The sequence below is a fragment of the Rhinopithecus bieti genome, unplaced genomic scaffold (assembly GCF_001698545.2).
Source record: "Rhinopithecus bieti isolate Rb0 unplaced genomic scaffold, ASM169854v2 scaffold_5341, whole genome shotgun sequence".
Taxonomy (NCBI): domain Eukaryota; kingdom Metazoa; phylum Chordata; class Mammalia; order Primates; family Cercopithecidae; genus Rhinopithecus; species Rhinopithecus bieti.
In genome coordinates this window covers 1,653,944-1,681,013 of record NW_016804835.1, presented here as the reverse complement: position 1 = coordinate 1,681,013, position 27,070 = coordinate 1,653,944, and the positions used below count along the sequence as shown (strand labels likewise).

General features: G+C 40.5%; 1 protein-coding gene across 1 annotated transcript in view; it reads left to right on the top strand.

Annotated features, from left to right (window-relative positions):
* SPAST (spastin) overlaps positions 1 to 27,070 on the top strand; it is an 85,749-nt gene that overhangs the window by 26,331 nt on the left and 32,348 nt on the right. The window contains 4 exon segments of the mRNA XM_017870643.1: positions 8,181 to 8,276; positions 19,408 to 19,595; positions 20,450 to 20,583; positions 20,859 to 20,952. Coding sequence (XP_017726132.1) covers positions 8,181 to 8,276; positions 19,408 to 19,595; positions 20,450 to 20,583; positions 20,859 to 20,952 — 512 coding nt within the window.

Sequence of the window (27,070 nt, the reverse complement as noted above, 5' to 3'; positions counted from 1 at the left end):
CTCCCGAGTAGCTGGGACTACAGGCGCCCGCCACCTCACCCGGCTAGCTTTTTGTATTTTTTAGTAGAGACGGGGTTTCGCCGTGTTAGCCAGGATGGTCTTGAACTCCTGACCTCGTGATCCGCCCATCTCGGCCTCCCAAAGTGCTGGGATTACAGGCTTGAGCCACTGCGCCCTGCCCAAAATTTAATAATTTTACTATTTTAATGATTTGTTTGAATCAGGATCTTAAAAAGATCCATATGTCTCTCTTAATGTTCACGTGCATCTGTTTTTCATTTTTTTCCAATTTATTTGTTGATGTAACCAGGTCTTTGTCACGTAGTATTTCCTACAGTCTGACTTTTGCTGCATGCATCTTTATGGTATCTTTTAACATGTTCTTCTTTCCTTCCCCTGTTAAATGATAGTTGTAAATAGAGCCTTGATCACATTGAAAGTTGATTTTTATTTTTTAATGATAAGACTACTTCCTAGGTGGTTGTGTTTGTGTGTGTTCATCATTAGTTGTTCCATCTTGGGAGGTTAGCAACAGTTAACTATGACTGATGCCCAGTGATGTTTTAATTCTGTTATTCTTTCAGCATTCATCAACTGTAAAAGAAACTTTCACTTGTCTTCTGTTTGATGGTGTAGGTTTTAAAAATATATTAGTAAGTTAAATTTACCACTCCAAAAAAGTAGGACAAAACCCACTACATATGAGTAGCTCTATCATACATTGGTGTATAGAAACAGTAGATATTTGGTAAGCAGGTAAACCTTATTTATTTGTAGCCCTGTGACTTGGGGTAAGTTATTATGCATGTCTGAGTCTTTTTTATCTAATTTGTAGTATGAAACTATTATTATTATTATTTGAGATGGAGTCTTGCTCTGTTGCCCAGGCTGAAGTGTAGTGATGCAATCCCGGCTCAATGCACCCTCCACCTCCCGGATTCAAGCTATTCTCATGACTCAGTTTCCCGAGTAGCTGTGATTACAGGCACCCACCACCGTGCCTAATTTTTGTATTTTTAGTAAGGACAGGGTTTGTTTCACCATGTTGGCAAGGCTGGTGTTGAACATCTGACTTCAAGTGACCCATCCACCTCAGCCTCCTAAAGTGCTGGGATTATAGGCATGAGCCACCATGCCCAGCTGAAGCTAATATTATTAGCTAATAATAATATTTCATATTTCTGACCATTGAATTATTAAAGGAACCTAAACCATAGTAGTAAGTGCTTTAAAATGTTGGTTTTATTCATCTGTTTATCTGACAGTAATCACCTCCTTTGCTTAGGTAGAAAGATATATTCATACACACATACATACACATTTTATTCATTCATTCATTTACTGCTATATGGTCATTGTGTTTGTGGGGTTTTTGCCCCACATAGTTAAAAAAGCAGCCATTACTGCTTTCAGATGAATAACAAGGTAGTGTTCCCTGGCTTCTGTGGCTGACAGGACTTGCCTTCTTCCTTTCTAAATGGAGGTTACTACTGTGTCAAATATAATTAAATAGTGTATTAAAGTTTCTTGCAGTAAAATAATTGATGGTTCTCATTGGTACTTTCTGTGTGTTTTATCTTTAAAGCTCTTCAGTGTATATATAAAGTATTGTGTATATCATACAGAATAAATTTGATTATGGAGCATTTTGTACTATCTTTCAAAGTGAGTAAGAGTTGGTTTTTATGTTTTGTTTGATGTTGTGATACAGGACATTAGAAGTATTAATATCTTACCAATTAGAGACTCATCTTTGAGTGTGACTTTGTACTTTCTTATTTGTGTTAGTAGAGGAGAGAACAAAAAGAAGATGTGTAATGTAATACGAAACTAGGCATTCAAAGGTTTAATATTTTGGATATTTTAAAGTTGGTATCTGTTTTCACCCTCAAAAATGCTATGTGCCTATTTATGAAATATCTTACTTTAAAAGTGAGGAGTGGTAGATGGGAAAGGTGACATCGGCTGGGCGTGGTGGTTCACACCTGTAATCCCAGCACTTTGGGAGGCCAAGGCGGGCAGTTCGCCTGAGGTCAGGCTTTCAAGACCAGTCTGGTAACATGGTGAAACCTCGTCTCTACTGAAAATACAAAAAATTAGCCAGGCTGGTGGTGCGCACCTGTAATCCCAGCTACTCAGGAGGCTGAGTCAGGAGAATGGCTTGAACTCAGGAGGTGGAGGTTGCAGTGAGCCAAGATGGCACCACTGCATTCTAGACTGGGTGACAGAGAGAGACTCTATCTCATAAAAAAAGGCCAGGCACTGTGGCTCACACCTGTAATCCCAACACTTTGGGAGACTGAGGCGAGCAGATCACTTGAGGTCAGGAGTTCCAGACGATCCTGGGCACCTGGGCAACATGGTGAAAACCCACCTCTACTAAAAATACAAAAAATAGCCAAGCATGGTGGCAGGCGCCTGTAATCTCGCCTACTCGGGAGGTTGAGGCAGGGGAATTGCTTGAGCCTGGGAGACGGAGGTTGCAATAAGCAGAGACCATGCCACTGCACTCCAGCCTGGGTGGTAGAGTGAGACTTCGTCTCAAAACAAAAAAAAAACAAACCACCTCTTGTCCACTCCTAATCCTCCTTACTGTGTTTCACTTATTTTTTTCCCATGTATTTATCACCTTCTAATAAACTGTGTAACTTATTTTTTATGTTTGTTATCTACTATCTGTCTTCTCCCTGTTGGAATATAAACTCTATGGAGGAGGGATCTTTATCTATATCCCAGGTGCCTGCAACAATGTCTAACACATGCTAGTTACCAAATAAATATTTACTGAGTTAATAAGTTGTGTATAACCCTTGGCATTATACCTGAAACAGAGTAGGGCAGTAATAAATGAATGTTAAATGAAGTTATGTTAAAAAAATATATATGTGTGTGTATATATATATAAATAACAGCCAGTTATACCAATTTGCTGACATCAAAATTAACTTTTAATCTGTTGCAGGTTTTACAGTTAAGCTTTGCTCTAAGGTTCACTATCACTAAACCAAAAATAAATGATATATATGATCTTTTCTCATTTTTAACAGAGAGGCTACATCCTCTCAAACCAGTCTGTATTAGGAATTCCCAGGATCATTCTCCCCATTCTCCATCCTAATTAGACACCTATGTGGCACCACATCTCTGAAAACTCCAGTTTTAACCAGCACATAATAAATATGTGTTACTGTTAATACACATTTGTACACAGGTCATTTTTACTGTCTTAGGTATATCCACTCCCAGACCTTTTGAGTTATTGAAAGACAGGTATATGTTGATGTCACCTTTTTTTTTTTTTTTTTTTTTTGAGACAGAGCCTCACCCTGTCACCCAGGCTGGAGTGCAATGGCACGATCTTGGCTCACTGCAACCTCTGCCTCCCAGGTTCAAACAATTATCCTGCCTCATCCTCCTGAGTAGCTGGGATTATAGGTGGCCCTGGTTTGGGTTTTTTATTTTAAACAGGATGTTCTTCTCTGTGAGAAGTTGCCATGAGTTAGCCATGATGATACCTGGGACAATGATGGTCCACAGAGAAGTAAGAGCCAATACAAAGCCTTAAGAGAACGTACCTGATTCGTCTGTGAAGCAGCAAAGAGGCCAGTGTGTCCCAGCAAGGAGATTATAGTAGACATGAAGTCAGAGAACTCATGGGGGAAGGGATTGTCACAACATGCAGGGCTATAAAGGCCACCATGAGCACTTAAGCTTTTACCACCTGTGAAATGGGGAGCAGTTATAAAGATTTTTAAGAAAGCAGCGCAGTGCGGGCTCATGCCTGTAATCCCAGCTCTTTGGGAGGCCGAGGTGGGTGGATCACCTGAGGTCAGGAGTTCGAGACCAGCCTGGCCAACATGGCGAAACCTCGTCTTTACTAAAAATAGAAAAATTAGTTGCATGTGGTGGGCATGCTTGTAATCCCAAATACTCGGCTGAGGCGGGAGAATCACTTGAACCCGGGAGGCGGAGGTTGCGGTGAGCTGAGATTGTGCCACTGCCCTCTAGCCTGGGCAACAGAGCGAGACTCCGTCTCAAACAAAACCAAAATAAAAAGATTTTGGGGGAAGGAATGAAATACTCTGACTTAAATTTTAGAGGGACCACTCTGGTTGCTGTGTTACATTATAGACTCTAAGGGTAGAACCAGGGAGAGCAATTAAGATACTGTTACAGTAATCTAGGAGAAAAGTGATAGAGGCTTGCACCAGGGTAGTATCAGGAGAAATGGTAACAAGTGGTTGGATTATGATTATACTTGAAGGTTGAACAACTAGATTTGCTGATAGATTGGATAAAATGGTCCTCTCTTTAAGGACCTCATCATACAGTAGGAGAAACAGACACATAAATAGTCATCACTACAGGATGGGGATTACAAATATTTTGTAAGGGTGAAAAAGGTGCTAAGAAAGCTTCCTTGTGTGACAAAGCTGGTTAAAGAAACAAAAGAAAGCTTCGTAGAAGTGAAACCTAAAGTGTACACTTAGATAAATGAATAAAAATTATGAAAGAATGTGAGGGCTGGGCACAGTGGCTCATGCCTGTAATCCTAGCACTTTGGGAGGTTGAGTCAGGTGTATTGCTTGAGCCCAGGAGTTTGAAACCAGCCTGGACAACATATTGAGACTCCATCTCTAAATTTAAAAAAGAAAAAAAATTAGCCAGGAGTGGTGATATGCACCTGTAGTCCCAGCTACTTATTTGGGAGGCTGAGGCAGGAGGATTGCTTGAGCTCAGGAGGTTGAGGCAGCAGTGAGCCTTGAGTTCACCACTGCACTCTAGTCTGGGTGACAGAGTGAGACCTTGTCTCAAAGGAAATAAAAAGAAAAGAAAAAGAATTTGAGAACAGATATCTCAGGAAGATGTGATGGCATGAGCAAATACTCAAAGGCAAGAAAAGCATGGTGAATATGGGAGGGTGCAGGTTGAGACATGAAGTTGGGATTGCCGAGGCATAAGAGATATAGGCAGATCATGGATGGCCTGGTTTGTCATAGGAAGGAGGTTGAGCTCTATCTGTGGGCAATGGGAAGCCACTAAAGGGTTTTAAGTAGAAGAGTGTTATATGGTAAGATTTTCCTCTCCGGTGGATTACTCAGATGATTGTATGGGGGTTGGATGTGAGGAGGTAAAGAAGCAAGGTTACTGCTTTGATTTAAATCATTGATTAATCTGTACAACCCTAGTCATTCCAAAAAGAAGCATTAGTCCTTTAACAGAAATGAATTGGGGCTGGGCGCGGTGGCTCACGCTTGTAATCCCAGTACTTTGGGAGGCCGAGGCGGGCGGATCATCTGAGGTCAGGAGTTTGAGACCAGTTTGGCCAACATGACAAAACCTCATATCTACTAAAAATACAAAAATTAGCTGGGCGTGGGGGTGTGCGCCTGTAATCCCAGCTACTCGGGAGGCTGAGGCAGGAGCATCACTTGAACCCGGGAGGCGGAGGTCGCAGTGAGCCAAGATCGCGCCACTGCACTCCATCCTGGGTGACAGAGTGAGACTGTCTCCAAAAAAAAAAAAAGAAAAAATATTGGAGCAGATTCACAGAAGCAGTGTACTGTATACTGTATGTGTCTGTGACTCTTGTCTCCAAGAAAAAAAAAAAGGAAACATGAATGGGAGCAGGTTCACAGAAGCAGTGTACTGTTATACTGTATGTGTCTGTTTCTACACGTATAAATCTGAACTCTGTGTACATGAAAAAAATATCCTGTAGCTTTTTATTCCTAGCTATAAAACTAAGAATATAATTTGTTTCTTTTATTACATAATGAATGGTTCTGTGAACTTTTTGTTAAATTTCATTGAGGAGAGTATTAATTGATACCATTTATGTACAGATGTCTACATTTACAAATCAGCGTATTTTCTGATTTATGCTTTTGCTAAGACAAAGGGTTTCTGTCTCAGCATGGTCATTTAAAGAGTTTATCATTGAGAAAAATCAGATGACCGACCTGTTAGTTCAAAAAAAAAAAAAAACCTCCAAGGTATATTGTATCAGCCAGTTCTAAGATACAAAAGCCATGCAGTACTTTGTGTTTTGTGCAGAAAGGGTAGCTACTATTTGACCTATCCCAAAGGCATGTGTGGTTGTACCATAAATCAAGCATGGTACCTGTTTGTCGAACCTTAGAAGTGAAAGTTTAAGAGAGTTAATATATATATGCTGCATTTTTTTCATGTATTCATTGACTTGAAGAAAAGAATCATTTATGATTCAGCACAGTACTCCACTTGGGGAAGAGAGTGCAGCAGTGGTGTAGAGTGGCAGGGATCAAACTGCTACCTTCTTGGGCTTCAGTTGCTAGACTTAAGAGACCCAGATCTTGGCCTGGCGCGGTGGCTCAAGCCTGTAATCCCAGCACTTTAGGAGGCCGAGATGGGCGGATCACGAGGTCAGGAGATGGAGACCATCCTGGCTAACACGGTGAAATCCCGTCTCTACTAAAAAATACAAAAAACTAGCCCGGTGACGTGGCGGGCGCCTGTAGTCCCAGCTACTCAGGAGGCTGAGGCAGGAGAATGGCGTAAACCTGGGAGGCGGAGCTTGCAGTGAGCTGAGATCCGGCCACTGCACTCCAGCCTGGGCGACAGAGCGAGACTCCATCTCAAAAAAAAAAAAAGAAATCCAGATCTTGGGAGGGTTTTTTGTTGTTATTTGATGTGGGGGTACGGTTGAAATAATCCTTTTTAATTGATTAATATAACAAATAGGTAATATAGACATATGTCACAAAATTTGAAAAAGTTTGAGTATGAAAAGCTCCATCCCATTCTATGCCCCAGCTACCCATTTCCCCTCCGTAGAGGCAGCTGTTATTATGAATTTCTCTGGGTCTTTTTTAGAGGTAATCTTTTTGTATACAACTGTGCACATGTGTGTTTAAACAAATGGTAGGGTACTGTATGTACATACAGTTACTGCAGTATGCTTATTTGACTTTGCTTTATTGCTTTTATTTTTTGCCTGACATATGTTAGTTAATGTGGCCAAATACGGCATTTCCTGGACACTGCTTGTAGTTTCGTTCTGTGCTATTTTAAATGCTGTTCTCCTTTCCTGAAATGTCCTTTTTTTTTGTTTGGTGTTTTTTTTCTTTCCTTTTTTTTTTTTTGGACAGAGTCTCGCTCTGTCACCAAGGTTGGAGTGCAGTGGTGTGATCTCGGCTCACTGCAACCTCCACCCATTCCCCTGCCTCAGCCTCCCGAGTAGCTGGGACTACAGGCACGTGCCACCACGCCCAGCTAATTTTTTGTTTGTTTGTTTTAGTAGAGACGGGATTTCACCTTATTAGCCAGGATGACCTCAATCTCCTGACCTCATGATCTGCCTCCCTCGGCCTCCCAAAGTGCTGGGATTACAGGCGTGAGCCACTGCGCCCAGCTATCCTTTTTATCTTTTCAAATTCTAGCCAGTTCATAACCCACTTGCTCTGTAAAGCTTTTTCAATGATCTTTCTTTTGCACTATGCAGTCTTTTAAAAAAATACACAGTTTTATTATAAGTTGCCAATTATATTTAATAAATATCTAAATGGTAGAAACTGTGATTCATTTTTTAATCTCCATGGAGCCAGGAACTGTGGCTCATGCCTGTAATCCCTGCACTTTGGGAGGCTAAGGTGGGAGGATCGCTTGAGGCCAGCCTGTGGAACATATTGAGACCCTGTCTCTACAAAAAATAAATTAGCTGGACATAGTGGTGTGTGTATGTAGTGTCAACTACTCAGGAGGCTGAGGAAGGAGGATAACTTGAGCCCAGCGAGTTGAGGCCACAGTGAGCCATGATGGTGCCACTGTACTCCAGCCTGGGTGACAGAGCAAGACCACGACCAATAATAATCTCCATGGTATTTGTTTTGGACATATTAGATATTCAGTAAATATTTTCTGGTGATGATAGTGATATCTAACTACCTCGGGTTACCTGACCTGAATAAGGCATATTTTGAACATAGCCATTCACTTGTTAATTTCTGTTATTTTCGTGACTTAGTTTTTACTAATTATATTTTAAAAGATAATTTTATATAAATGCAAAACTTTTATCATGTAACAATCTGGTAACAACTTGAGTAATTTTTCATTTCACATGCACATTTTATTTGTTCATTATCTTTTTTCTTTTTGTTTATTTTTTCTTTGTTTTTTTTACCTTCTCTGTTGCATAGAGAAGATGCAACCAGTTTTGCCATTTTCCAAGTCGCAAACGGACATCTATAATGACAGTACTAACGTGGCATGCCGCAATGGACATCTCCAGTCAGGTGGGTTAAGGTTAACTAACATAAAATAATAAAGCTTGAATGCAAAGTAAGGGTCTCACTTAACCTGATAATGTTGATTTTATTTTATAATGGTAGGTTTAATTGTTCATGTTTTCACAGGGCTATGTTGAAAATATAGTACTTCTGTCATTCATAGTATATGAACATGCAACAAATAAGGTATAGTCATTCTAAACATGCTTCATTTGCATATTTTGCAACCTCTGGTTTTTCAGATTATAAAATAAGAAGGTGTGCATTCCCGGAAGTGATTAAAATAATCTTTTTTTCTGTCATGGCTTTTGTGTTTTTGTAATGATAGCTATACTGCTTTTCTTTCATGAAATAGTGTTTTGTAAGAGACATTTTAATTTTTTATGTATCATTTTTATTGCATATCAATTTTCATGTATACTATATGTGAATGTTTTATAGTACTTGATAGAAGAAATTTGAAGCTTCACATAGGAGAAGCATTACAGTCTTATTTACTATGGATTAACTCTGTCCTTGATAAACTTTTGGATATCAACTTTTACAGAAGATGAAATGTCTTTCTATTTTGTTTTCTTTGGGACTCTCCATTTCTTAGGTTCTCTGACATCTGAGCTAGTTTTTTATTTAGTTAAAAAGTTTTTTTTAGTTGACAGATAATGTACATGTTCATGGGGTACACAGTGATATTTTGATACATATAATATATAGTGATTAGATCAAGGTAATTATCATTTCTATCATCCCATTTATCATTCTTTGTGTTGGAAACATTCAGTATCTTCCTTCTATTTTAAATGATATATTGTTACCTATGGTCATCCTGCAGTGGTGTAGAACACTGGAACTTACTCTTTCTATCTAGCTATAATTTTGCATCCTTTCCCTACCCTTCTCAGCCTGTAGTATCCTCTGTTCTGCTTTTTATTTCTATGAGATTAACTTTTTAAAAATAATATTCTGTGTGTATATATACCACATTTTCTTTATTCATTCATCTGTTCTTGGACACCTAGGTTGATTCTGTATCTTGGCTGTTGTGAATAGTGCTACAGTAAACATGGGGTGTAGATGTCTGTTCGTTATAATGATTTTCTTTCCTTTGGATAAATTCCCAATAGTAGGATTGCTGGGTCATATGGTAGTTCTATTTGAAGTTTTTTGAGGAACCGCCATACTCTTCTCCATAGTAGCTGTACTGGTTTAGCGTCTAAGAGTTCACTTTCTCCACATCCTTACCAACATTTGGCACTCTTTTTGTCTTTTTGATAATAGCCATCCTAACTGGGGTAAGATACGTTGTTGTGGTTTTGATTTACATTTCCCTCATAATTAATGGTGTTGAGCATTTTTTCATATATTTGTTTTTGACAGTTTTATTGGTGACTTTTTTTTTTTTAGCAGTAGTTTCATGTGCAGGGCTTAATTTATATTAAATGTTACTTTGTTCAGATTATAGCAGAACAGCCTTAGGTTAGGCTATGAAACAACTGCCTTCTGGCTGGGTGCAGTGGCTCACACCTATAATCCCAGCACTTTGGGAGGCCAAGGTGGGTGGATCATGAGGTCAAGAGATCGAGACTATCCTGGCCAACATGATGAAACCCCGTCTCTATTAAAAATATAAAAATTAGCTGGGTGTGGTGGTGGGCACCTGTAGTCTCAGCTGCTCGGGAGGCTGAGGCAGGAGAACAGCGTGAACCCAGGAGACGGAACTTGCAGTGAGCCGAGATCACGCCACTGCACTCCAGCCTGGGCGACAGAGTGAGACTCCGTCTCAAAAACAAAAAAAAAGAAAGAAAATGTTTCTTTCAGTGTCTTGTATAAATTTTTGTCTTAGGTTATATTTTTAATCATGTAGTTCTGTAGATGTCTATTAGATCCGCTTGGTGCAGAGCTGAGTTCAATTCCTGGATATCCTTGTTAACTTTCTGTCTCATTGATCTGTCTAATGTTGACAGTGGGGTGTTGAAGTCTCCCAGTATTATTGTGTGGGAGTCTGAGTCTCTTTGTAGGTCTCTAAGGACTTGCTTTATGAATCTGGGTGCTCTTGTATTGGGTGCATATATATTTAGGATAGTTAGCTCTTCTTGTTGAATTGATCCCGTTACCATTATGTAATGGCCTTCTTTGTTTCTTTTGATCTTTGTTGGTTTAAAGTCTGTTTTATCAGAGACTGGGATTGCAACCCTTGCTTTATTTTGTTTTCCATTTGCTTGGTAGATCTTCCTCTATACCTTTATTTTGAGCGTATGTGTGTCTCTGCACATGAGATGGGTCTCCTGAATACAGCACGTTGATGGGTCTTGACTCTTTATCCAATTTGCCAGTCTGTGTCTGTTAATTGCGGCATTTAGCCCATTTATATTTAAGGTTAATATTGTTATGTGTGAATTTGATCCTGTCATTTTGATGTTAGCTGGTTATTTTGTTCATTAGTTGATGCAGTTTTTTCCTAGCATCAATGGTCTTTACAATTTGGCATGTTTTTGCGGTGACTGGTACTGGTTTTTCCTTTCCATGTTTAGTGCTTCCTTCAGGAGCTCTTGTAAGGCAGGCCTGGTGGTGACAGAATCTCTCAGCACTTGCTTGTCTGTAAAGGATTTTATTTCTCCTTCACTTTCGAAGCTTAGTTTGGCTGGATATGAAATTCTGGGTTGAAAATTCTTTTCTTTAAGAATGTTGAATATTGGCCCCCACGCTCTTCTGGCTTGTAGAGTTTCTGCTGAGATCCGTTGTTAGTCTGATGGGCTTCCCTTTGCGGGTAACCTGACCTTTCTCTCTGGCTGCCCTTAACATTGTTTCCTTCATTTCAGCTTTGGTGAATCTTACAATTATGTGTCTTGGAGTTGCTCTTCTCAAGGAGTATCTTTGTGGCGTTCTCTGTAGTTCCTGAATTTGAATGTTGGCCTGCCGTGCTAGGTTAGGGAAGTTCTTTTGGATAATATCCTGAAGAGTGTTTTCCAACTTGGTTCCATTCTCCTCGTCACTTTCAGGTACACCAATAAGACGTAGATTTGGTCTTTTCACATAGTCCCATATTTCTTGGAGGCTTTGTTCATTTCTTTTATTCTTTTTTCTCTAAACTTCTCTTCTTGCTTCATTTCATTCATTTGATCTTCAATCACTGATACCCTTTCTTCCACTTGATCAAATCAACTACTGAAGCTTGTGCATGCATCATGTAATTCTCATGTCATGGTTTTCAGCTCCATCAGGCCATTTAAGGACTTTTCTACACTGTTTATTCTAGTTAGCCATTCATCTAACCTTTTCTCAAGGATTTTAGCTTCTTTGCAATGGGTTCAAACATCCTCCTTTAGCTCGGAGAAGTTTGTTATTACCAGTCATCTGAAGGCTTCTCAACTCATCAGAGTCATTCTCTGTCCAGCTTTGTTCCGTTGCTGGTAAGGAGCTGCATTCCTTTGGAGGAGAAGAGGTGCTCTGATTTTTAGAATTTTCAGCTTTTCTGCTCTGATTTCTCCCCATCTTTGTTGTTTTATTTACCTTTGGTGTTTGATGATGGTGACTTACAGATGGGATTTTGGTGTGGATGTCCTAATAGTCAGGACCCTCAGCTGCAGATCTGTTGGAGCTTGCTGGAGGTCCACTCCAGACCCTGTTTGCCTGGGTATCACCAGCAGAGGCTGCAGAACAGCAAATATTGCAGAACGGCAAATGTTGCTGCCTGATCCTTCCAATGGAAGCTTCGTTTCAGAGGGGCACCCGGCTGTATGAAGTGTCAGTCAGCGCCTATGGGGAGGTGTCTCCCAGTTAGGCTACTCGGGGTTAGGGACCCACTTGAGGAGGCAGTCTGTCCATTCTCAGATCTCAGACTCTGTGCTGGGAGAACTCACTACTCTCTTCAGAGCTGTCAGACAGTGACCTTTAAATCTGCAGAAGTTTCTGCTGCCTTTTGTTCAGCTATGCCCTGCCCCCAGAGGTGGAGTCTACAGAGGCAGGCAGGCCTCCTTGAGCTGCGGTGGACTCCACTCAGTTTGAGCTTCCTGGCTGCTTTGTTTACCCACTCAAGCCTCAGCAATGGCGGATGCCCCTCCGCCAGCCTCGCTGCCGCCTTGCAGTTCGATCTCAGACTGCTGTGCTAGCAGTGAGCGAGGCTCTGTGGGTGTGGTACCCTCCGAGCCAGTCGCAGGATATAATATCCTCATGTGCCGTTTGCTAAGACCACTGGAAAAGCATAGTATTAGGGTGGGAGTGTCCTGATTTTTCAAATACCATCTGTCACGGCTTCCCTTGGCTAGGAGAGGGAATTCCCCAACCCCTTGTGCCTCCTGGGTGAGGCGATGCCTTGCCTTGCTTCGGCTCACGGTCTGTGGGCTGTACACACTGTCCAACAAGCCCCAGTGAGGTGAACCCAGTAGTACATCAGTCGGAAATGCAGAAATCACCTGTCTTGTGCGTTGCTCACGCTGGGAGCTATAGACTGCAGCCGTTCCTATTCTTCCTTCTTGGAACTCTGCCTTCTTTATTCATATGTAATACAAAACTTCTAAGGTGTTTTTGTTTTGTTTTGTTTTGTTTTGTTGTTTTTGAGATAGAGTCTTGCTCATTCGCCCAGGCTGTAGTGCAGTGGCGCGATCTCAGCTCACTGCAAACTCCACCTCCCGGGTTCATGCCATTCTCCTGCCTCAGCCTCCCAAGTAGCTGGGACTACAGGTGCCCACCACCATACCCGGCTAATTTGTTTGTATTTTTAGTAGAGATGGGGTTTCACCGTGTTAGCCAGGATGGTCTCGATCTCCTGACCTTGTGATCCGCCCGCCTCGGCCTCCCAAAGTGCTGGCATTACAGGCATGAGCCACTGCACCCGGTCAAAACTTCTAAGGTTTTAATGGAGAACAGATAGAGTAAAAGGATTTCTATGGACAGAAGAAACAATTGTTCATCAACTCTTTCCCTTGTGGCTTCACGTCTCCCCTAAGGACTTCTCATGTTGGTTTGGTCTTATAGTATAGTCAGTGGCAGTTTTCCTCTTCCCATTCCTTCCTATGTCTGATTTAAAATGCCGTTTCAAATATCGATATAAGTATTTTGCCTGTTTCTTTTAGCATGGCTGTGAAGGGCTGACATTTTCAGAAGGCACTTACTGAAAAAAACAGAAATGGAAGAATCCATCACATATATATAGTTAAGTTTCTAAAATATGTATTTGCAATCCCAATAGTTCTACAAGGATAAATAGCAAAAATTCTCCAGCCCTGAAGTGTTGGTCTGTCTTTCCTTTCCTTGTTATCTTGATTCTTTTACTTCATTTCACATGCTAGACCCCATCATGTTTTCCCACTGCGTGCCCCGCCCCACCCTCCAAAGAACGTTCTCTTCCTGGGACCTGCTTGAAAAAAATTGAACTTTGTCTTGTTTCGTATCCCTAGTACAAAGTTGAATATCCCTGATATGAAACCTGAAATCCGAAATGCTCTAAAATTCGAAACTTTTTTTTTTTTTTGAGACGGAGTCTTCCTCTGTCACTCAGGCTGGAGTGCAGTGGCACAGTCTCAGCTCACAGCAGTCTCCGCACCCTCCCCCAACCCCGTCCCCGTGGGTTCAAACGATTCTCCCACCTCAGCCTCCCGAGTAGCTGGGATTCCAGGTACCTGCCACCACACCCAAGTCATTTTTTGTATTTTAGTAGAGATGAGGTTTCACCATGTTGGTCAGGCTGGTCTCAAACTCCTGACCTCAAGTGATCCACCCGTCTTGGCCTCCCAAAATGTTGGGATTACAATCATGAGCCATTGCGCCTAGCCAAAATCCAAAACTTTTGAGCGCTGACATGATGCTTAAAGGAAATACTTATTGGAGTATTCTGCATTTTGGATTTTTGGGTTAAGGATGCTGAACCAGTAGGTAAAATGCAAACATTGCAAAATCCAAAAAAATTTAAAAACCATAAACAGTTCTGGTCTCAACCATTTCGGATAAGGGATACTCAACCCATAATCTGTTCATTTCTGTTTTCTGGTTGGAAGGGCATATTGACTTTATAGCTAATTTACACGGCATTGGTGTTTAATACACAGTGAGTCCAAGTAGATCTCACTCAGACCTATTAATGGTTTATTAGTGTCACTCACTTCTGGAACATTCTGTGATGTTTTACTTGGATGAGTTCTTTTACCTCTCTTGGGAAATAGTCATACCAAAGTCTGCTTATTACTACAATGTGTTATCTATTATACATTGTCCAATTTTCAACTCAAAATTACTAGACAGGCAAAGAAAAAGTAAAGTATAACCCTTACTCAAGGAAAAAGTCAGTAGAAACTATGAGTGGGCCCAGATGTTGGATTTAGCAGACAAAGACTTCACAGCAGCTATTATAATATGTTTAAAGAATTGAAAGAAAATATGGCATCAGTTATCAAATGGCAAATCTAAGCAGATGATATAAAAAAAATTCTAAAGTTGAAAAGTGTAGTTACTGAAACTAAAAATTTAGAGACAGCCTCAACAGCAGATTAGAGATAGCAAAAGAAAGATTCAGTGACTTTGAACCCAGCTCTGTAGAAATTACTAAATTGATGACTCTCACGTAGCAACCTTCACCTCTAATTTGGTTTTATATACAATGTTTTAACTCTTTTTGCCATTTTTTCTCTTACTTTCTATGATGGAAACATTTTGGGCTTTGATTTTAACGGCTATATCACAGTTGTATACATCTTTACAAACTCATCCAATTGTATACTTTATTTATATATTTATTTTTTGAGATAGGGTCTCACTGTATCTCCCAGGCTGGAGTACAGCTGAAATTAGCTGGGACTACAGGTGGGCATGAGTGTGCCCAGCTAATTTTTTTATTTTTTGTAGAGATGGGGTTTCACCATATTGGCCAGTCTGGTCTCAAACTCCTGGGCTCAAGCATTTCTCCCACCTCAGACTCCCAAAGTGCTGGGATTATAGGTGTGAGCCACTGTGCCTGGCTGGTATAGCTTGTGTTTTTGTTTTTGTTTTGTTTTTTGAGACGGAGTCTCACTCTATTGCCCAGGGTGGAGTGCAGTGGCGCAATCTTGGCTTACTGAAACCTCCGTCTCCTGGGTTCAACCCATTCTCCTGCCTCAGCCTCCTGAGTAGCTGGGACTACAGGTGCACGCCATCATACCCAGCTAATTTTTGTATTCTTAGTAGAAATGGAGTTTCACCATGCTGGCCCGACATTGTCTCGATCTCCTGACCTTGATCCACCTGCCTTGGCCTCCCACAGTGCTGGCATTATAGGCCTGAGCCACCATGCCCAGCCGCTGGTATACTTTAAATGGATGTAATTAATTGCAGATTATACCTCAATAAATTTTTATTTAGTTTTTTGAGACTGAGTTGCTCTGTTGCCCAGGCTGGAGTGCAGTGGCACGATTTCGGCTCACTGCAACCTCTGCCTCCTGGGTTAAAGCGATTTTCCTGTCTCAGCCTCCCCAGTAGCTGGAATTACAGGCGTGTGCTACCATGATCAGGTTGTTTTTGTATTTTTAGTAGAGATGGGGTTTCACCATGTTGGCCTGGCTGGTGTTGAACTCCTAACTTCAGGTGATCCACCCGCCTCAGCCTCCCAAAGTGCTGGGATTACAGGCATGAGCCACTGCACCTGGCCCCTATACATATTTAGTTATATATACATATAGTTATTTTTAGTTTTATCAAAATATGTATATATAACTATGTACATATAGTTATTTTTAGTAATATCAAAAAACCATAGCTAACATTATGATTTAGCAAAATATTGTTTACCCCAAAGCCAAGTGTTATATATTAATGATATTTTTTCCTTTTTGAGTTTTTCTTCCCCACAGGTTTTCTGATCTTTTTTTTGTTCTCTAACTTTCTATTATAGCTATATACTCCTTTCTCTGTTTAATTTTCTTTTTATCTAGAAGATGTCCGTTAGTAGTTCTTTTAATGAATATCTGTGGTTAAACTCTTAGTCTTTCCAGTGTCTGAAATATCCTCATTTTTATGTGACAGGTCACTTTTCTCCCCTCAACATTTTGGACATATCTCATTTCCAACAGACATTTGTTACTTCTGTTAGAGTCTGCTGTCGTTCTCATAATTGTTCCTTGTGGAAATGTCTATATATAAAATCTCAGAACTATATATTTTTAACATATACACTTATATGTATTTTTAAATGTATAATTAAGTTAGTAGTAGTAGTAGTATTTTTTTTTTTTGAAGGAGCCTCCACCTCCCAGGTTCAAGTGATTCTCTTGCCTCAGCCTCCTGAGTAGCTGGGATTACAGGCATGCACCACCATGTCTGGCTGATTTTTGTATTTTTAGTGGAGACATGGTTTCACTATGTTGGCCAGGGTGGTCTCGAACTCCTGACCTCAGGTGATCCATCTGCCTCAGCCTCCCAAAGCGCTAGGATTACAGGCATGAGCCACCACTCTTGGCCTTGTTATTATTGACTATTGTCACCCTATTGCACTATCAACTAGTAGGTCTTATTTATTCTAGAACCTCGTTTTAAGGTATCCTGAATGTGGCTTTTTTTGTTTGTTTGTTTTTCTGAGACGGAGTCTCACTCTGTTGCCCAGGCTGGAGTGCAGTAATGCGATCTTGGCTCACTGCAACCTCTGCCTCCTGGGTTTAAGCAATTCTCCTGCCTCAGCCTCCTGAGTAGCTGGGATTACAGGTGCATGCTACCACACCCGGCTAATTTTTGTATTTTTAGTAGAGACGGGGTTTCACCATGTTGGTCAGGCTTGTCTCAAACTCCTGACCTCGTGATCCGCCTGCCTTGGCCTCCGAAAGTTCTGAGATTATAGGCGTGAACCACCATGCCCAGCCCAATGTGGGTTTTTTTTTTTTTAACTTGAATTTTATTTATGCTTTCTGATTTTATAATAGTTAACTTGCAGTAAAAGTAAACTGGTTGTCTAAATAAATAAGCTGATTTCCTATACTAGTTTAGAGTCTTTGTTTTCTTAAACCGTATTAAGAGATTTGATTACAAAAGTAAAATTGAGGCTTTTGTCTTTTTTTTGGCCACTCTAATTTGCTGACTGACTTAACATTTGTCTTCACAGTAAACATTGTAAGTAAACACTGATGTTTGTTATGTAGTATATAAAAATATTATTTAGGAGTGGTGAGATTTAAACTTTTACAAACTGTAATATATATAGTAGAACAACACTGGACAAATAACCTTTTCAACTTAATCGGAGATGTTCTATAAATGTTCATTTACATATTTACAGCACATATAATACTTGGCATATGTAAAAGCACATCTTTATGCTCTTTCAATTAAAATTGATTATTATTATTATTTTCTTTTGAGATAGAATCCCTCTCAATCACCCAGCTGGTGTGCTAGTGGTGCGATCAGGGCTCACTGCAACCAGTTTTTCTGCCTCAGCCTCCTGGGTAGCTGGAACTACAGGGATGTGCCACCATGCCCAGCTAATTTTTGTATTTTTAGTGAAGAGGGGTTTCACCATGTTGGCCAGGCTGGTCTTGAAACTCCTAACCTCAGGTGAGCTGCCCACCTCAGCCTCCCAAAATGCTGGAATTACAGGCGTGAGCCACTGCACCTGGTCTAAAATTAATTAGTTTTTAAGACCCTCTTAGTGGGAACAGACTTTCACAGTATTTATAGTTATAATAGTTTGGAATCAAAGTAGTCGAGTGCTACTTTTTTCCCTCTGTATATCCTATCCCTAATGCCTTTATTATATTTTGTTTCTTATTTGAGAGCTTTATTTGCTTCATAACTTTTTTTTTTTTTTGACACGGAGTTTCACTCTGTCACCCAGGCTGGAGTGCAGTGATGCAATCTTGGCTTACTACAACCTCCGCCTCGTGAGTTCAAACGATTCTCCTGCGTCAGCCTCCCGAGTAGCTGGGATTACAGGCATCTGCTACCACGTCTGGCTAAATTTTTGTATTTTTGGAGGAGACGGGGTTTCACCATGTTGGCCAGCCTGGTCTTGAACTACGGACCTCAGGTGATCCACCCACCTCGGTCTCCCAAAGTGCTGGGATTACAGGCGTGAGCCACTGCGCCTGGCGCTTCGTAACCTTTTTATATCATCTTCCTGTTCCCCAAAATGAAGTAGTTTCTTCTTCTCACAAATACTGTTTTTTGGCCGGGCGCGGTGGCTCAAGCCTGTAATCCCAGCACTTTGGGAGGCCGAGACGGGCGGATCGCAAGGTCAGGAGATCGAGACCATCCTGGCTAACACGGCGAAACCCCGTCTCTACTAAAATACAAAACTAGCCGGGCGAGGTGGCGGGCGCCTGTAGTCCCAGCTACTCGGGAGGCTGAGGCAGGAGAATGGCGTAAACCCGGGAGGCGGAGCTTGCAGTGAGCTGAGATCCGGCCACTGCACTCCAGCCTGGGCGACAGAGCGAGACTCCGTCTCAACAACAACAAAAACAAAAAAAACAAATACTGTTTTTTGTTTTCTTTGTGTGTGTGGTTTTTTTGTTTTTTTGAGGCAGAGTCTTTCTCTGTTGCCAGGCTGGAGTGCAGTGGCATGATTTCAGCTCACTGCAGCCTCTGGCCCCTGGTTCAAGTGATTCTCCTGCCTCAGCCTCCCAAGTAGCTGGGATTACAGGCACAAATACTGTTTTTAATAAGAAAACTAGAATAGGGACAGGCACAGTGGCTCACTCCTATAATCCCAGCACTTTGGGAGGCTAAGGTGGGAGGATTGCCTGAGCCCAGGAGTTCGAGACCAGCCTAGGCAACATAGTGAGACCCTGTTTCTACAAAAAAAATTTTTTAATTAGCCCGGTCTGGTGGTGCACAATTGTTGTCCCAGGTACTTCGGAGTTTGAGGTGGGAGGATGGATCTCTTGAGCCCAGGATGATTAAGGCCACAGTGAGCTGTGATCATGCCACTGCACTCCAGCCTGGGCCACAGGTTTCAAAAAGAGAGAAAATTAGAATATACGTTAGGGAGAAAAAAAAAACAAATAACCATATTCTTATCTACCTAGTGACCACCCCTATGAAGACCCTGGTACGTGTTCTCATTGAAATCTTATTTTGAAATATTTTTGAATTTAAAAAATATTACCTTGGTTTTACAAATGTTTGCTTGTCTTTATGTTCAGCTACAATTTTCTAATCACAATGGTTTTACTTTTTTCCTTGTCAGAAAGTGGAGCTGTTCCAAAAAGAAAAGACCCCTTAACACACACTAGTAATTCACTGCCTCGTTCAAAAACAATTATGAAAACTGGATCTGCAGGCCTTTCAGGCCACCATAGAGCACCTAGTTACAGTGGTTTATCCATGGTTTCTGGAGTGAAACAGGGACCTGGTCCTGCTCCTAGCACTCATAAGGTATTCTGGGACAGTAACTTTAATTGCTGTGTTTTGCAAATATAAAATTTTAAGATACTATGCTTGCTTAAGTTGATTATAAATACTTTGTAATACTTTAGAGAATGGATAAGCTTCCATAAAGTTAATTTTTTTTTTTTTTTTTTGAGACTTGTTGCCCAGGCTGGAGTGCAATGGTGCGATCTCGGCTCATTGCAACCTCTGCCTCCCAGGTTCAGGCGATTCTCAGCCTCCCAAGTAGCTGGAATTATAGGCGTGCGCCACCACGTCTGGCCAATTTTGTATTTTTAGTAGAGACGGGGTTTCTCCATGTTGGTCAGGCTGGTCTTGAACTCCCGACTTCAGGTGATCCACCCACCTCAGCCTCCCAAAGTGCTGGGATTACAGGCGTGAGCCACCGCACCCAGTCAAAGTTAATATTTTTTAAAATCCACAGAGCAACTTGCTCTAAAACTTTTTTTGGAGCTCATTAGACATTTAATACCAAGTTTTGCTTACCCAGTCTGTTTTATGTAATGCTGTATATTTCATTTTAAATTTATTTTTAAAATTATTTCAGTCTATGTAAATGTTTTATAGCAGTAACATACCTAGAGTTTTGTCATGATTCTAACAAGGGTCAAAATTTGTTTTATTTTGTAAAAACTAAATCTCTGGATAAAATCCTCTATAACTGACTTAATGCCAAATATAGTTGTCTGGTGAATAGAGTTTTACCTTCAGGTAAATATACAATTTCTGGATTTTATACTCTTTTCCTATTTTAAAGCTTGAATTCTGTGAACTTTAAGGTTATTTATGAAAAGTGTAAATGTTACGTTGTATTTTCACATTAAAATTATGTATCCTTTAAGGGCACTCCAAAAACAAATAGGACAAATAAACCTTCTACCCCTACAACTGCTGCTCGTAAGAAAAAAGACTTGAAGAATTTTAGGAATGTGGACAGCAACCTTGCTAACCTTATAATGAATGAAATTGTGGACAAGTAAGTTTTGCCATCTAAATGTTTTATAGTTTTTATGTTTTAATTTTACTTAGAAAACATGTCAGGAGTTAAATAGATAATAAATACCTTGTCTGGTTTACACACTTAATTTTTATGATAGTTTTCAATTATCAATGTAGAAACCATGCTTTACTGATTTAACTATAGTTTAACAGTTAACATAAAAATAACTATATGTCATAGAGCTTAGGCTTCATCTTGTAATAACTGGGTCCTGTTTGTATTGTAGAACTAACTGAGGTCTTGTTTCTTAGTGGAACAGCTGTTAAATTTGATGATATAGCTGGTCAAGACTTGGCAAAACAAGCATTGCAAGAAATTGTTATTCTTCCTTCTCTGAGGCCTGAGGTAAGAACTTTATATTATTATTTTTCTATAATACCATCTGTTACCAAATCCACAGTAGTAGTAGTAGTAGTAGTAAAGAAATATTTGAGCTATACTATAATAATTCATTCATATAGGGTAACAGTAGATTTAATGTTTTAAAAAAGACAAAACATTAACAATTGATGTTGAGAAGTTATTATAGAATAGGAAAATGGATATGAGTTCCTAATTTCCAATCCTTTTATATTTTTAGGAAAAGTGGGTAATATGGTATAATTTTGTTTTGTTTTGGAGACAAGAGTCTCACTCACTGTGTTGCCCAGGCTGGAGTGCAGTGGCATGATCTTGGCTTACTGCAACCTCTGCCTCCTGGGATTCAAGTGATTCTCCTGCCTCAGCCTCCCAAGTAGCTGGGATTACAGGCATGTGCCACTATGCCCAGCTAATTTTTGTATTTTTAATAGAGATGGGGTTTTGCTATGTTGGTCAGGCTGATCTTTCACACCTGACGTCAAGTTATCCACCCACTTCGGCCTCACAAGTGTGAGCCACTACATCTGGCCAAATTTTGATATCAAGGTGAGAGAGATTTAAAATTAAGAGAAGGTACAAAAATCAGCCTAGCGTGATGGCACACACTTGTAGTCCCAACTACTGGGGAGGCTGAGGCAGGAGAATTGTTTGAACCAGGAGGCAGAGGTTGCAGTGAACCGAGATGGCACCACTGCACTCCAACCTGGGAGATAGAGCAAGACGCCGTCTCAAAAATAAAATAAGCTGGGTATGGTGGTTCAAGCCTGTAATCCCAGCACTTCGGGAGGCTGAGGCAGGCGGATCACGAGGTCAAGAGATCGAGACTATCCTGGCCAATATGGTGAAACCCTGTCTTTACTAAAATTACAAAAATTAGCTGAGCATGGTGGCGTGTGCCTGTAACCCCAGCTAGTGCCTGTAACCCCAGCTACTCGGGAGGCTGAGACAGGAGAATCACTCGAACCTGAGAGGCAGAGCTTGCCGTGAGCCGAGATTGTGCCACTGCACCCCAGCCTGGAGACAGAGCAAGACTCTGTCTCAAAAAATAAATAAATAAAAAATTTAAAAGATAAATAAATAAAAATAAATAAAATTAAAAGAAAATCAGGCAGGTAGTGGCCCCTGACACAACGAGTTTTCCCAGAATTAGATTGCTTGGGAATGCAGCCCAAAGAGTGTGGTAAACTCCATCTCAGGCTAAATACCAGCATGAGACTGATAATAAACAAGTACTTTATGGGGAAGCTTTTAAAAAATTATTTTTAGAAAGAGAGAAATGATACTGGAGAAAGAGGAATTAAGGTAGAATAATTCTCTTTTTTTCGAGATGGAGTTTTGCTCGTTACCCAGGCTAGAGTCCAGTGGTGTAATCTCGGCTCACTGCAACCTCTGCCTTTGGGGTTCAAGTGATTCTCATGCCTCATCCTCCCGAGTAGCTGGGACTACAGACGTGCACCACCGCACCTGACTAATTTTTGTATTTTTAGTAGAGACAGGGTTTTACCATGTTGGCCAGGCTGTTCTCAAACTCCTGGCCTCAGGTGATCCGCCCACCTTGGCCTCCCAAAGTGCTGGGATTATAGACAGGAGCCACTGCACCTGGCCTGAAGAACAATTTTTAAAAGAATTACTTTTAAGGATATTAAGTCATCAAAGTAGATAGAGCCATTAAATGATGGGTAGGAACCTAATCTTGCATCCCATACTTAATGACTCATTAAGAAAGATAGGTAATCTTGCAGTTGATGATAAATATGCGGCTTTCCATACTTAGCACTGTTTTGAATTTTTCCATTTCACAGATGGTATATTTAGTGCTGTTCCAATAATATTGCAAAAAAATAAATCTGAAGACTCACTTCTGGGTCACAGTTATTTCACTATTAACATTAAAATCTACGGGCCTATCTATAACATCTAGTGGAAATAAGTTGTGTGGCACATTGTGCTGGGTGCATTATTAAATGAATGTGCAAAGGTTTTATGGCTGTCTCAATTTTTCCATAGTCTGAGTCATTCACATACTGCCTTCATGCTGCTTATTACTTGTAAGTGAGTACCAACTGTACTAGAACTTACTGAATATTTTTCAAGTCTAGTTTACTTATTACTCATTCTATGTACATAAAATCAGTGGTTTGATATGCTAGTTAGGTTTTTGCTAATACCCAGTAAAATAATTAGATAATTATTAAAATAGAAAGCATTTGTCATTGTGTGAACTGGATTTATATCATGTACCACCTCAGGTCACACTTTGGGAAACGTAGCTTACATATTGAGCTAATATTTTGCTGGAGTTATATAAGATTAGTAAATGCTGTAGACCAAATATTGAAAAAAAAAAAAAAGCCCGCTCAAAGAGGATTTACGTAATTATAGACCTGAAAAGGATCTTAGCAGTCTTCTGATCCATTCATTGATAAATAAACTAGTCCTAAGAGCTAAAATGACTTGCTCAAGATTTTAGTTAAGTGGTAGACGTGGGAAATACATTTCTAAGATTAGAACTACCTCTTTAGTGCTATAGCTGCTACCTAATTCTTACATGTGGGGTTTTAGTATTTATTAAGGGACATGCTTTTTAGGGTAGAAAAATATATCTAAAATTGTGAAGGTAATACCAAGGAAATATTTAGGCTATGCAAGAAGTCATTCAGCTTTTGCTTTACCCAGGTCTATAGAGAACATATCTAAAATAGTAAGTAACATGTGAATTTGAATTTAGGCATATTTTCATGGTAGTGACATAATATGCAATTAAGAAGCTATAATATAAAAATGCCAGTTGCAGGTTATTTCAAATAAAGTTGAATAACCTGACCTCAGGAGGGGCAGAAACCTTAGTAAACTTAGTAAATTGAGACCTAAGGAAGAGCAAGATCTGTGGTAGAGCCAGGTATCAAGGTTTATATCCTGGTACAAACTTGTCTATACATCACCACACCTGCCAAATGGAACTTTTTTTCCTTCTAGTTCAGATTTCCAAGAATGGGAATATTACTGTCCTAGCTCAGCTTTTCACAATAGACTCACAAAATGAATCATGTTAAGCCTATGAATGGGTAAGACTTATCCCATAACACGCCTCCATTGTGCAAAAAATCAGCTTTATTCCTAATTCCCCATAGTAGGAAGCTTGCATAGACCACAATAGAGACATTGTTAGGTTACATCAAGAAGGTGAGTGGCAGGCATTCTTGAGTATACCGGAATTTTTATTTCATTGTAGAAACACAGAATCATAATTAGTCATCTAAAACTAGTTTTAAGGAGATAATACTAAAGATACTCACTTGAGATAGATTGCTCTCGGAATTACTTAAAACAAGTGCTTTAAATCTTGCTCAGTCATGAAGCCATAGCCCTGGAGGGGATATTGAAAAACTTCTCCATCTTCCTTCAATCACACAGGACCATGTTTTTAATTATATTTTAACATTAAACATAATTTTTAAAAGTTGCAAATACTAATCTTTGAAAAAAAACTCAAACTGTATAGCAGAAAATAGAGCATGCCCTCTCACCCAAAAGCAAGACTACATTTTAAAGTATATCACAGTAATCTGTCTTAATACTTTTCTCAAATATTTTACAAAGAAAGCATATATTCTTCTGTCTTTATTAGATCTCTTCCACTATCCTGTGCAGGCTTGGTCTGAAATTGGGAAAGAATTATTATCAATCATAAGGGATGAAAATTGAGCTTTTATATTTTTTATATTTCATTTTGAGCTTTTTATATTTCTTATTTTGTTTCTCTTGCCCTTAAATATGATTCTTTGAGATTTATAGAAGAATGCTGGATTATTCTCCAGTTTTTAAAACATAGCCTCTCCTCTTGTCTACTAAAATTTCATGAATTTCTTTCTTTCTTTTTTTTTTTTTAATTGAGACAGAGTCTACTGTGTTCTCCAGGCTGGCCTCAACACTCCTAGGCTTAGCTTGATCCTCCTGTCTCAGCCTTCCTTAAGCCTAGCTGAGATTACAAAAATTGTTCCATGAATTTCTGAATAGATGTTATCTTCAATACCAGCTTAAACATCAGCCTTTCTTCTTTCAAAAAATGTTAGAACTTACCTCTTTAAATAATCTTATAAAGGGCCATTTCTTGCGGCCTGGGCGCGTGGCCCTCAAGGCCTGTGATCCAGCATTGGGTGAGGCCGAGATTGCGCGATCACCAAGTCAGGAATCAGAGACCATCCTGTCGCTAATACGGGGGGTGAAACCCCGTCTTCTACTAAAAATTACAAAAACATAGGTCCGGGCGAGGTGGCGGGCGCCTGTTAGCTCCCGCTACTCAGGGAGGCTGAGGCAGGAGAATGGGGCCTGTGAACCCGGGGGAGGCGGAGCTTGCAGTGAGCCGAAGATCTGGCCACTACACTCCAGCCTGGGCGATCAGGAGCGAGACTCCGTCTCAAAAAAAAAAAAAAAAAAAAGCCATTTTCTTACATTTTTGTTTCCTTTTCTCATCTACTAACTTGTAGATATCATAGTAAAATGCAACCCTTTAGTCCGTCATATCCACACACCTTTACTCCTGTCCTCCCACTTTTTCTCTCCCAGGGCTGGAAATTACAGTGAAATTTAGTGCTTTTAAATATTTATTTCATTTACCAAGGCCAGTAGTGTACTGTTTTTTCATGGACAGCCTTCCCCCTAATAATTGTTTATTTTTCATTTGGCCTTCATTTTCATCTTATTGATTGATTATAATTCTTTTCCACAGTTCTTAATTGCTCCACATGGCCAAACCAATTAAAAACCTGTTAATCAGGCTTTTTTTTTTTTTTTTTGTCCGCCGGAATTACTTTTTCCTGGAACCACCTTCTTTTCATTCCAGACAATGCTTTCATGCCCTCTTTCAAAAGTGGTTGTTCTCTAATCTGTCTTCACTACCATCATGATTCTTTTCTTCCCTCTATGTATCTCCTGGTTTTTTTAATTCCATTTTTCCAATTCATGATTTATCTCATTTGATGGCTATATCTTTTCAGTAACTGAGAAAATGTTTAGTGGCTGAGGGAAATTTTTTGAGATGCTGTATTTTGAAAATATCTTTGTTCTGCTATCTTCTCTTATTAATATTTGGACTGGTGTCAAGAATTTAAGGTGGAAACTATTTCCCTGAGTATTTTGAGGATTATCTGTTGTCTTCTAGCTTCCGGTGCTGTATTAGAGGACAGAAGATCCGCGTAATCAAGGATAGCATTGCGACCTTATTCTATTTCCCACAGCTTTTTGGATTTTCCTTATGCTACTCTCGACATAAATGATGTGCTGATTGCATCTGTATCTTCCCCTCTGGTCATTCCTTCTTTTTTTATGCGGGGACAGGGGGGAGCAAGAAGTCTCACTTCTTCGTCACCCAGGCTGGGGGAGTGCAGGTTGCGTGCAAATTCTCCCCCCCTCACTGCACCCTTTTGCCTCTGGGTTCAAGCTGATTCTCCTGCCCAGCGCTCCAAGCAGCTGGCGATACGGTGGCCCCACCACCTGCCCGCCTAATTTTTGTATTTTTTTTTTTTTTTTTAGGACGGAGTCTTGCTCTGTCGCCAGGCTGGAGTCCAGTGGCCGGATCTCAGGGCTCACTGCCAGCTCGTCCTCCCCGGGTTCACGCCATTTCTTCCTGCCTCAGCCTTCCCGGGAAGTAGCTGGGACTACAGGGCGGCCCGCCCTCGCCCGGCTTAGTTTTTTTATTTTTTTTAGCTAGAGACGGGGTTTCAACCGATGGTTAGGCCAGGATGGTCTCGATCTCCTGACCTCGTGATATGAGTCCACCCGCTCTCAGGGGCCCTCCAAAGTGGCTGGGATTACAGGCTTGAGCCACCGCCGCCCGGGTCCCAAATTTTTGTATTTTTTTCTAGTTAGAGACGGGTTTCACCGTGTTACCAGGATGGGTCTCGATTCTCCCTGACCTCGTGATCCACCCGGCTCTCAGCCTCCCAAAGTGCTGGGATTACAGGCTTTGAGCCACCGCGCCCGGCCAAATTTTTGTATTTTTAGTAGAGACGGAGTTTCACCATGTTGGCCAGGCTGGTTTCAAACTCCTGACCTCAGGTGATCCACCCACTTTGGCCTCCCAAAGTGCTGAGATTACAGGCAT